At 42.1% G+C, this 12,117-nt stretch overlaps 2 protein-coding genes and 1 long non-coding RNA gene across 5 annotated transcripts in view; 1 reads left to right on the top strand and 2 right to left on the bottom strand.

Annotated features, from left to right (window-relative positions):
* LOC134748840 (uncharacterized) overlaps positions 1-12,117 on the bottom strand; it is a 707,412-nt gene that overhangs the window by 550,205 nt on the left and 145,090 nt on the right. The window lies entirely within an intron of this gene.
* Positions 1-12,117, bottom strand: part of LOC134748822 (uncharacterized) — a 207,472-nt gene that overhangs the window by 132,171 nt on the left and 63,184 nt on the right. The window lies entirely within an intron of this gene.
* LOC134748811 (acetylcholine receptor subunit alpha-like 2) overlaps positions 1-12,117 on the top strand; it is a 69,334-nt gene that overhangs the window by 19,539 nt on the left and 37,678 nt on the right. The window contains exon 2 of the mRNA XM_063683615.1: positions 11,071-11,115. Coding sequence (XP_063539685.1) covers positions 11,071-11,115 — 45 coding nt within the window. The remainder of the gene's footprint in view (positions 1-11,070; positions 11,116-12,117) is intronic.

The raw sequence follows: 12,117 nt of genomic DNA, 5'->3' as shown, positions 1-12,117 counted from the left end.
AGTCGGGGCGGGGCGGTGCGTGACCATTCTGTATGATAATACTATTACTTTTTCTGTGCCGGCGTCTTTAACAATCCGGGCTAACGCCTTGAACCCCTAGGCTCGCCATGGCGGAACCGCCTACTATTCTTTTTGTATAAGACAATACAATACAGTAAGCGCTCGGTATTCCGGCGCTCGCCAATCCGGAACGCCCAGTAATCCAGTAATTATAGTTGGTCAAATAAAAATTAAAAAAATCAAGCAAATCTTGTCAGTAGAAAAAGACGCGAAATTCAAATTTTCTATGGGACGTTAACCCTTCGCGACTACATTTTTTTATTTGCCGCATTTTTCTACTGACAAGATTTGATTGACCAACTATAGCGACTCAGGTGACCCGCTCTATAATCTGGCAGTATGTATGTATAATTTATTTACCATATGAAGCTTTTATATGTCATTCAAATCGAATCAAAATAAAAGTTACAAAATACAAATTATTCACAAAAAGTTACAAAGTGCTTATTTATTTCTGTTTCTTGGTTTCTACTAGCGATCATTAGTGGGTAAGTGCTATAAATGACTAATTTAAAGTAAATAATTAACCCTGTTGTCGCTAAATAAATAATAAATCCTTTTTTCCAAGTAACTGTTTAAAAATGCGGTGTAAAACCGCGGTGCTTTGCCCTAGGGCGTCTAAATGACGGGTGATTTGCCGCTATGGCGTTCTTGACAACATACAGTACGAACAAGTACGCTTGCTTGTGAATAAACGTGTTTTATAACACTTGCCACAGTGGGCAGAAGGGACACAGTAAGTACACCAAACAAAACACTGATTTAAACTTTCATGATTTCTACACACTTAAAAAAACCACAAACTTAAATCTTAAAACTTAAATACGCGAATAATACACCAAACAATTTTTCTAATAGGCCAATTTAAACGTGCACCTGACATTAAACCGATACGAATATTTTGATCATATTGGAATCATTCAAATAATATTATACCCCTTCAAATCAGACGCGAAATTAGGGATCAAACCTTACTATATAAAATCCTAAATGGGCTGGTCGACTCCCCCGCGCTACTCGCCCGCGCCTCTCTGCGCTGCGCGGACCCCCGCACGCGCTCCTCTAAATTATTCGCTGTCCCTTTCCATCGAACCACTTACGCAAAGAACAGATTTATCGTAAGAGCGTGTAAAAATTACAATGACAAATATTCTCATGTTGACTTGTTTTTCATTCCGTCAGTACAAAAAATTGTTTCTGCAATTAAGAGCAAATGAACAAATAATATAATATAACTCTGCTACTATTAGGGCAAATAATATAATTGATTTTGATAGTTTACTATTGTAAAATTAAGTTAAATTAATGCATGTCACGTTTGTGGTTTCAAATTCGCATTGTTTAGTTCTTTAGCACTAGATCTAGAGATAGTTTAATTGAATTGTACAAACAAGTCTTGTCTGAGCAACCATAATTATCTAGACTTATATTGACCGGGATATAGACCGTGATTACTAGTGAGTACTAATCTAATTCAAATTTAGCAATATAATGTTGGCCGTGGGTACCAAGTTCAGCATGTGCTAGACTGAAGACCAGCGCTGCGCTGGTTCTCAGTTTGGTCCCCCTTTTTTCAAAAACATAAATAGGGATAAAGACGGAGGACATCGCTTTACTACTGTTCCGGAATCTCCCTTGTGTCACAGTCCCACCGAGCCGTTACGTTTTTACTGCCATCATTTCTTTAAAACGTGGTCTGTGTTCAGTCGGCAGCCAAATTGGCTCGCAGCGTGCGTTCGCTTACACAAACACGTCGCACAAGGTACACAAACAGCGTTGCTACACAGAACAATCATATAGGGTAAACTCGCATTATTTGGTGACACGCCTAATTCGGTGATACAAGTTTTGAAGCATGACACCCAGGAAAGCTAGTGAATTAGGACCTTTTAAATGGGACCTTACGGGGTGGTGTGGTGTGATGACCTCCCCGAGCGGGAGACAGGGGGAAGTTTGGGTGGGCTTCGGCCCGCCCAAAGGTCCGTCTGTCTCCTCTGGTCCACCCTGGGCAACGTCACTAGCGACTGGCATTCGTGCCTCTTTCTAGTCACGGCTAACATCCACACTGGTGTTGTCAGCAGGAGTGGGTTACTGCTGACAACCTACACACAACCCACCTGTGCTAGGACCTGCACAGTTGAGCGCCGTAAGCAAGGATGACGGGATCCTGGCGATTGAGCCATTGCCAACCCGCGTGGCAACACGTCTGCTTCGGCCCGAATTTCGGGCGAAACGGTGGCCCGGGCTACTAGCCACAGTCCGGGAAATGGTCTAGTGAGGTACCGTAGGTGGGCTCACGGCAAGAAGTGGGAGGGCCGCAGAGGTAGTTTCGGCTGCTGATGTGGTGGTGAAAGGCCATGCTGAGGAGATTCGTTTAGGTGATTCGGGCGGAGGGCGTCTGACCTGGGCGACCCTACGTCCCACCTTCACAAATTTCCGATGTCGCGCAACTAGCCAACTTCTCACTTCTATACCCAAGTCGGTGTCCTAACGACTGAAAGCACCTTTTATATGTGCCGGTAAGCGTTCCCAATGTTGTGGGCCCTTGTAGGGTGGGAGCCGATGAGGATGAAGATAAACGTACGAACTATGGATAACAGGTCGAACGAAAACCCCCAAGCTGATCCAGCAGCGTTCATCGCTAATGGTGAAGCCACACATGCGAGACAAGCTGTCCCAGAGACAGTGCGTCAAGCAAACCACCCGGCTGGTCAGCAACCTAGTTCATCTGGGGAGCAGACTGGCCCAAACACATTCCTGGACTGGCAGGTAGTGGACCGCAGGATGAGGATGAACTAGGTTGCTGACCAGCCGGGTGGTTTGCTTGACGCACTGTCTCTGGGACAGCTTGTCTCGCATGTGTGGCTTCACCATTAGCGATGAACGCTGCTGGATCAGCTTGGGGGTTTTCGTTCGACCTGTTATCCATAGTTCGTACGTTTATCTTCATCCTCATCGGCTCCCACCCTACAAGGGCCCACAACATTGGGAACGCTTACCGGCACATATAAAAGGTGCTTTCAGTCGTTAGGACACCGACTTGGGTATAGAAGTGAGAAGTTGGCTAGTTGCGCGACATCGGAAATTTGTGAAGGTGGGACGTAGGGTCGCCCAGGTCAGACGCCCTCCGCCCGAATCACCTAAACGAATCTCCTCAGCATGGCCTTTCACCACCACATCAGCAGCCGAAACTACCTCTGCGGCCCTCCCACTTCTTGCCGTGAGCCCACCTACGGTACCTCACTAGACCATTTCCCGGACTGTGGCTAGTAGCCCGGGCCACCGTTTCGCCCGAAATTCGGGCCGAAGCAGACGTGTTGCCACGCGGGTTGGCAATGGCTCAATCGCCAGGATCCCGTCATCCTTGCTTACGGCGCTCAACTGTGCAGGTCCTAGCACAGGTGGGTTGTGTGTAGGTTGTCAGCAGTAACCCACTCCTGCTGACAACACCAGTGTGGATGTTAGCCGTGACTAGAAAGAGGCACGAATGCCAGTCGCTAGTGACGTTGCCCAGGGTGGACCAGAGGAGACAGACGGACCTTTGGGCGGGCCGAAGCCCACCCAAACTTCCCCCTGTCTCCCGCTCGGGGAGGTCATCACACCACACCACCCCGTAAGGTCCCATTTAAAAGGTCCTAATTCACTAGCTTTCCTGGGTGTCATGCTTCAAAACTTGTATCACCGAATTAGGCGTGTCACCAAATAATGCGAGTTTACCCTATATGATTGTTCTGTGTAGCAACGCTGTTTGTGTACCTTGTGCGACGTGTTTGTGTAAGCGAACGCACGCTGCGAGCCAATTTGGCTGCCGACTGAACACAGACCACGTTTTAAAGAAATGATGGCAGTAAAAACGTAACGGCTCGGTGGGACTGTGACACAAGGGAGATTCCGGAACAGTAGTAAAGCGATGTCCTCCGTCTTTATCCCTATTTATGTTTTTGAAAAAAGGGGGACCAAACTGAGAACCAGCGCAGCGCTGGTCTTCAGTCTAGCACATGCTGAACTTGGTACCCACGGCCAACATTATATTGCTAAATTTGAATTAGATTAGTACTCACTAGTAATCACGGTCTATATCCCGGTCAATATAAGTCTAGATAATTATGGTTGCTCAGACAAGACTTGTTTGTACAATTCAATTAAACTATCTCTAGATCTAGTGCTAAAGAACTAAACAATGCGAATTTGAAACCACAAACGTGACATGCATTAATTTAACTTAATTTTACAATAGTAAACTATCAAAATCAATTATATTATTTGCCCTAATAGTAGCAGAGTTATATTATATTATTTGTTCATTTGCTCTTAATTGCAGAAACAATTTTTTGTACTGACGGAATGAAAAACAAGTCAACATGAGAATATTTGTCATTGTAATTTTTACACGCTCTTACGATAAATCTGTTCTTTGCGTAAGTGGTTCGATGGAAAGGGACAGCGAATAATTTAGAGGAGCGCGTGCGGGGGTCCGCGCAGCGCAGAGAGGCGCGGGCGAGTAGCGCGGGGGAGTCGACCAGCCCATTTAGGATTTTATATAGTAAGGTTTGATCCCTAATTTCGCGTCTGATTTGAAGGGGTATAATATTATTTGAATGATTCCAATATGATCAAAATATTCGTATCGGTTTAATGTCAGGTGCACGTTTAAATTGGCCTATTAGAAAAATTGTTTGGTGTATTATTCGCGTATTTAAGTTTTAAGATTTAAGTTTGTGGTTTTTTTAAGTGTGTAGAAATCATGAAAGTTTAAATCAGTGTTTTGTTTGGTGTACTTACTGTGTCCCTTCTGCCCACTGTGGCAAGTGTTATAAAACACGTTTATTCACAAGCAAGCGTACTTGTTCGTACTGTATGTTGTCAAGAACGCCATAGCGGCAAATCACCCGTCATTTAGACGCCCTAGGGCAAAGCACCGCGGTTTTACACCGCATTTTTAAACAGTTACTTGGAAAAAAGGATTTATTATTTATTTAGCGACAACAGGGTTAATTATTTACTTTAAATTAGTCATTTATAGCACTTACCCACTAATGATCGCTAGTAGAAACCAAGAAACAGAAATAAATAAGCACTTTGTAACTTTTTGTGAATAATTTGTATTTTGTAACTTTTATTTTGATTCGATTTGAATGACATATAAAAGCTTCATATGGTAAATAAATTATACATACATACTGCCAGATTATAGAGCGGGTCACCTGAGTCGCTATAGTTGGTCAATCAAATCTTGTCAGTAGAAAAATGCGGCAAATAAAAAAATGTAGTCGCGAAGGGTTAACGTCCCATAGAAAATTTGAATTTCGCGTCTTTTTCTACTGACAAGATTTGCTTGATTTTTTTAATTTTTATTTGACCAACTATAATTACTGGATTACTGGGCGTTCCGGATTGGCGAGCGCCGGAATACCGAGCGCTTACTGTATTGTATTGTCTTATACAAAAAGAATAGTAGGCGGTTCCGCCATGGCGAGCCTAGGGGTTCAAGGCGTTAGCCCGGATTGTTAAAGACGCCGGCACAGAAAAAGTAATAGTATTATCATACAGAATGGTCACGCACCGCCCCGCCCCGACTCGAATTACCTCGCCCCGCGACACCAGATTGACGGCCGTTTGCCGGCCGCTCAGTACTATTTTTAAGCAACTTACTCACACTATGACGCATGCCGTGTATACAGATGTGCCGTTCATACATAGAAACGCAAGTGATTTTTGATTTATAGCGTGTCCGCCCTGTGACGCCGGTTCGAATCCGACCTTCATCACTGGAGGGCTTCGTCACTTTTTCTTTATGAATATGACATCTATTTCAATTTATAATAGTAGGCTTAGAACAAGGTACTAGAGAAGCTTGCTATTTTGCTATCAAGTTTAGTAGTAGTTAATAGTTTTCGATTTCATTATTGAGAAATATCTTGTATGCTGAATTTGCCGATATCGCATCGCTAGTCCACAAAGCCTCCAGCACAAATCAGGCCGGATACACGCAAATGCTCCCAAATTCAACGACAAATACTACGTTTTGTTACCTAGAGGCCGATTCGAAGTTTAATTTTCAAGTTAATTTGAGATTATTTTGACATTTTATCTCTCAATTAATTTTGCATTAAGCAGAAACGTGTGCAAATGATGCTATTAAGCTTTGAAATAAGTTAAATTCTCTGTCTCAGGCGGGTTTCGAACCCGCGACAGTGGACCACTATAGTATCTGCTCTGCCAACTCAGCTACTGAGCAGAGCATGGACTAGTGATCCAGTGTCGCGGTATCGAGCCCCGCCTGAGACAGTGATTTTTTCCACTTTTAAATTATTTCATCTCTCACTACCATTAATAAGCACAATTTTTAATTATTATTATTATTATTTATTATTATTTAAGTTGACAATTGTACCTTAACAGCTAGAGCCACAGCGGCACAAATTGGGACACAGTAATACTTATACATTAGTGTGCAATAGTATTTACATAAGAGTATTAATTACACTTATATAATACTACTTACAGGCATCTCTCGCTCTTACACTCAATCATCAGTCGTCTGATTGCACTCACAAACAAATCACACTCCGGGTGTGCCTCGAGCACGGAGTTGAGCAGAGCGTGCGCGCGCGCGACCGGCGCCTGCGCGTGCGCCCGCGTGCGCGCGGTGCCCTCCGCCAGCAGCGGGTGACGCCGCGCGCAAATGTACTGGTTAGGCACAAATAATCGCATGAAGGCCTCGACAAGGGCTACGCTATCTATTGTGTTTCTAAACCGATCGTGAATTTCGCCAAAGAGAGCAACCTCCGCAACTGGAGCGAGTCGTACCCTAGATGTCCCTGCAGAAACAGAGTAGGGTACATATACGGATAATAGGTGTGTATTTTTTTGTATATAGCCCTAAGATACGACTTTTGGACTTGCTCTAGCATAAGTATATATTTACTTTCATGCGGACTCCACACAACTGCATTCGTTTCGAGAATGCTGCGCACGAGTGCTGCATACATTAAATTTAGTGTTAATAGTGTAGGCCTTCAAAGACTCTTCAAACATCGAAAATCGTAGTTTTGTTATCTCCATCTCTATTCCTCTTGCATTAGTGGGGCAATAGAGACAGATATAGCCACATATCGGTTTTCGAAATTTACATCAAAGTCTTAACAATGATGTCTCATTGCACCAATACGCGCACAAACAAGTATGAGCGAAATGCACGCGTAAATAATAACTAAATGAAAACCTTTTGATGTCAAATGTACGTTCGAATTGGCCTCACGGTCAGCCAAAGAATCCCAGCGAGCACTTGGTAAGCACAAAAGCTTCACACTAGGTATAATTAACATCTAGTAAAGCCATGCAGAAGGTATTGCGTTCTGAACCCCGTGTACATTCAACAGCGTGACGTGCGTTCGCGTTTGCGTTTTGTCTATTGTATGGGATTTTGAACAGGGCGCGACGTTTTGGAGAGTCCCATACAAAATGACACTTAACGTAAACGTGTAGGTACGTGTGTGTGTGTGTGTGTGTGTGTGTGATTCAGAGCAGTTTAAGGCCCATGATAAATATCACAGGTATAATAATCTCTCCCGGCCGGTTTCGACCAACCCACGGCTGCTTCAACTCCGCTGCTGAAGACGTTCATGTGCCCGCGTGTGGCTTGCGTAGCTTATTAACTTATTAACAAAGACCCGTGCACACAACGGGCAGGTGACAGTCAGCTGCAGAGAAAATGCACCCCCCCTGCATACAAAGTTCTGTAAATTGGTATGGACGTGGGCAGGGGTACCTTTTCTCTGCAGCTGACTGCCACCTGCCCCTTGTGTGCACGGGTCCTTGTTAATAAGATCGGCTGTATATTAGCATTAGGCATCACAGGTATATTAGCAAATAAAAGCAACTACTTACGTAGGTACGGATATGTCAGTCTCTATAGCAGATGTCTCCGGTGGACAAATTTGTCAACTAAACGGTGACGGAATGAGCGTCATAATCGTGAGAGTAATGCAGCAGCACTTGACATCCGAACGTCACATTTCTAGTGGCACAGATTATGCTAGAAATCTGTCTGCAGACACATCTGTGCCTTATTTGTCCACCCGAAATGTCTGCCAGACATCTGTCTGGCACAGACACAGTCTGTTTGGTACAAATCTCTGTATCCTTACCTTGACTTTGACACTGATTCCTTAGTGACTGCGTGGACTGGTGCAAGCGAGATGTTCACGCAGTCGCTAGGTTAAAACTCGCCGCGTAAAACTCGTGGTGAGGGTACTGACGACCATATCTGTACTTATGTACTTAACTTAGCATGTACAATTCCCAACGTTACGTGCCGTTGTTGTACATAGTGGGGCAGTAGATATCTTGTCAAACGGCGACCAAAATAGACGAACATTACGCATGGTGATTTGACGACAGTTGGCAACCAGCCAACTATCGACCCGAGAACCGAACTGGGCTCGACTATCCCTGTGTAAGTATCTAGGGGTAACTTACTGGAACCTAATTTAAAATTGGCTAAGAATCACAGGAACTTAGCCGCCGCCATACAATCGAATATACGCTTTCATTTTAAAACGACATTCTGAAATAATATGAACATTCTACTAACATAATTAGAATATAATATTTTAAATAAATAGAATTAGAATATAATAGAATAGAAATCATTTATTCCGACAACACATCAATACAACACATATATATATAGCAAATACAAGACAAATATAAACAAAACAGTAAAAATGGTCCACTCAGCAATGCAGCTCTGCTGCTGGCACGACTAGCGTGCTGGGCAACGGCGCTGGTTTTCTGTGGAGCCAGCCGAGTGTGCGGGACAGCATAGTGCGGGACGGAACCCTCTCTCTTCTTCCTTGCCGCATCCGGCAATGGCGACCCCATTAACAATTCTGGTCCGGATTATGAAATGCCCTAATGTGGCACAATGGCCCTAATGTGGCCTAATGTGTGTGTGTGTGGACGGAACACGTTGTGGACGACGTGACAATAATATTGAGTACTAATAATATATATATATATACATAAATATACATAACTTAACTGGTGAGTAATTATAGCTATGTCTGATACAAGTTTCCGCTCCGTAATTCTCGCTCGCACTCGCGTAACCAATCCGAACACGCAATGCAAGGGGCCTTTTTTATTTTATTTTAGGCATTCCGTCTAGCCGGGCTAGGACGAATATGTCGGACTCGTGGCCAAGGGCCCAAATACCGGCTAAACCCTCCACGGTATGCCCGTCTCGCAGCAATGGTGGCGGTGACACGGACGCGTATACATTCCACCGCGAACACCGCCTGCTGCCGTCAGCCGAGGCTGTCCCTTTGGACCCAAAGGCCCTGGAGCCGAAGCTCCCCCTCTCGAAAGGGCCAATGCAAGGGGCCTGCATAATTTATGGGTGTTTTGTAAAATTTATCCTGTTTAATTAGTTAGCGTTGATCTAGCAGTGATGTATTGGCGGAGTCGTTTGTTTCCGCCAAGGAATTTTGTAGCGTATCTCTATTTACAATTAACAATAAAAGATATTTTATTATTAGAGCGTATTGTGTTATGTTTGTTACCTTACAAACTAAAATTAAAGATCTTCCACAGTTACAATTACAGTCAAAAAATTATATTTCCTACCCATTTTGTACAAATTATAAAAATTAAAATAAATAAATATATTAGGGGACATCTTACACAGATCAACCTAGCCCCAACTAAGCAAAGCTTGTATTATGGGTGCTAGGCAACGATATACATACTTATATAGATAAATACATACTTTATATATACATTGAAAACACCCATGACTTAATAATAACAAATATTTGTGTTCATCACACAAATAAATGCCCTTACCATATAAATAAATAGTTACCCCTTACCGGGATTCGAAACCAAGACCATCGGCTTCACAGGCAGGGTCACTACCCATTAGGCCAGACCGGTCGGTCAGTCGGTATGAGGTCTCTATCGATTTTTATATTGTTTGTCACTGTAACAAGGTACGAAACGGGTCGGAAATTTAATTATTTGACCGCACCTTTTGGCCCTTATGATCCTATCATTGATTATCTAATAGAGTCCCTGGAAATGGAATGTACATTAGCGGGGGCTAATGTACATTCCATTCAACGTAATGGTTTTCCTCAGGACCCGCTTAATGAAGTTATTGAATGTTCAGGTATGCGTATGATGGCTCAATTCGAACAATTCTTTGTCACAGCGACACGATACCGATCGGTCAGTGTCAAAAGTGACGTTTTTGGTTAAAGAAATATCACTTTTGACACTGATCGATATCGTATCGCTGTGATATCTTATAAGCATTGTTGGAATTGGGCCGTAGGTTTTGTACGTTCAGTGCTGCTGGTTGCGACATTAGAAGGCATTTAACATGTCTATCTCCAGAAATATCATAAAAGCCTCTATGATGCGCTCAAAAATCGCAATTTACTTATTTTAATACTGACCATTAAGATAAACTGAGTTGTTAGAACAAACTTAATAATCGCGTCGATGTCGAATTAATAATGCCTAATGGGCCTAATGGCATTCAAATTTCGAATATCTCTGATAAACAAAGGAATTTGATTTGACCTAATTTCTTGTATCAGTCGAGGTGACGTTTTAATCGAAATTAAATTTGCAAACAGTCTGATCAAATATACATACAGAGCTTATAATACGTGTGTAGATAAAGCAGTGTATGTTACTGTACTGTAGCCGTCACATAAAGTACTTTATATTAATGACATTCACAAACTGTGCAAGTGTGCAACCTACCTACCAATATCAAGTTGTTTTGAATCAAACTAATATAAAGGAGATCACAATTACCGCGACTATAGTATTTTTCTAATAGCTTAGGTACGTGTTGATAGCTGAAAAATTCATACAATTTATTACTTTCAAATGCAAAATGTCGCAAAATTAGTTGTGCGTTCACTCGAAACAAGCCGGAAGTTTAATGTCACTGAATTTTTGATTAAATTATAATTTTTCTTTCTTTTGTTTCAGAACTTGAAAGATCAAATCTTGACCACCAACGTATGGCTCGAACATGTGAGTATAAAATAGTATAAATTAAGGATAGCACAGAGGCTTAAGCTCCTAAAAAGTATAAATTACCTCCGACGTTTTCAAGGAGGTCGGGGGAATCCAGCTGGAATATAATCCGTTTCATAGTTTTATTTCACAATTAAGTTTTGTTAAAAAAAACATTAATAATTTGTGAAAATCTTAAAAATTAAAACCCGATTGGAATTTATCGCTCTACGATATTATTAGATTCTAATATCTTTCAGTGTTGTTCACATAGTAATTATAACACAACATTCCTTTGTACAACCATTGCATTATTGCTGCAACACTTACTTATTTCACGAACATTTAAGGAACTCGGACCCAGAATGCAGCTAAATATTGCCTTGCGACATGCAACCGAGCAATTTCAGCTCAAATTGTTTTCCGCGCTCAGAGCGTGGGTATAAATTCTGCTTCCTGTGTAATGTAATGAATTTTGGTATGTTTGGTGTAAGGATATAGATAAAGGTACATGGGTAACGATAGTTTCTAATGAGTTTTGTTAATCCATTTATTGTCTTTGCCAAGTCTTGCAAATCACTTTTTCTTCAACCGCCAAACTATCAACCACATTCTGCGCTTAACCATTTTCTCAAACCCTTGTGAACCTTTTGGAATATTATATAAGTTCACTACATTACCTCCACGGTGGCTACAAATTGCTTTAATTGCATGGTCTGTACCGGATCGTGCCTCCGCTAGTTGGGCTTGCACTAAATCCAACTCTAGATTTTATGATGTCTGACATGTATGAATGTATGATTATTACTGAATAAATGATATGATATGATATATGATATGATGTGACACAGTAAGATTGTGCACCCTTTAGTTTAAAATCTAAAGCAAAACGTCGAATTATGCTACATATCAAAAATAAAACACTATAAATAAATAAATAAAATAAAAATCATTAACAAATGGATGCTCAGGCCCAGACGGAGATGGCGGGACGACCTAGACACCTTTCTCAACAACTGG

Source organism: Cydia strobilella, chromosome 17, assembly GCF_947568885.1.
Source record: "Cydia strobilella chromosome 17, ilCydStro3.1, whole genome shotgun sequence".
Classification (NCBI taxonomy): domain Eukaryota; kingdom Metazoa; phylum Arthropoda; class Insecta; order Lepidoptera; family Tortricidae; genus Cydia; species Cydia strobilella.
The sequence above is the reverse complement of the archived record's forward strand: the minus strand, read 5'-3'. Positions and strand labels throughout refer to the sequence as shown.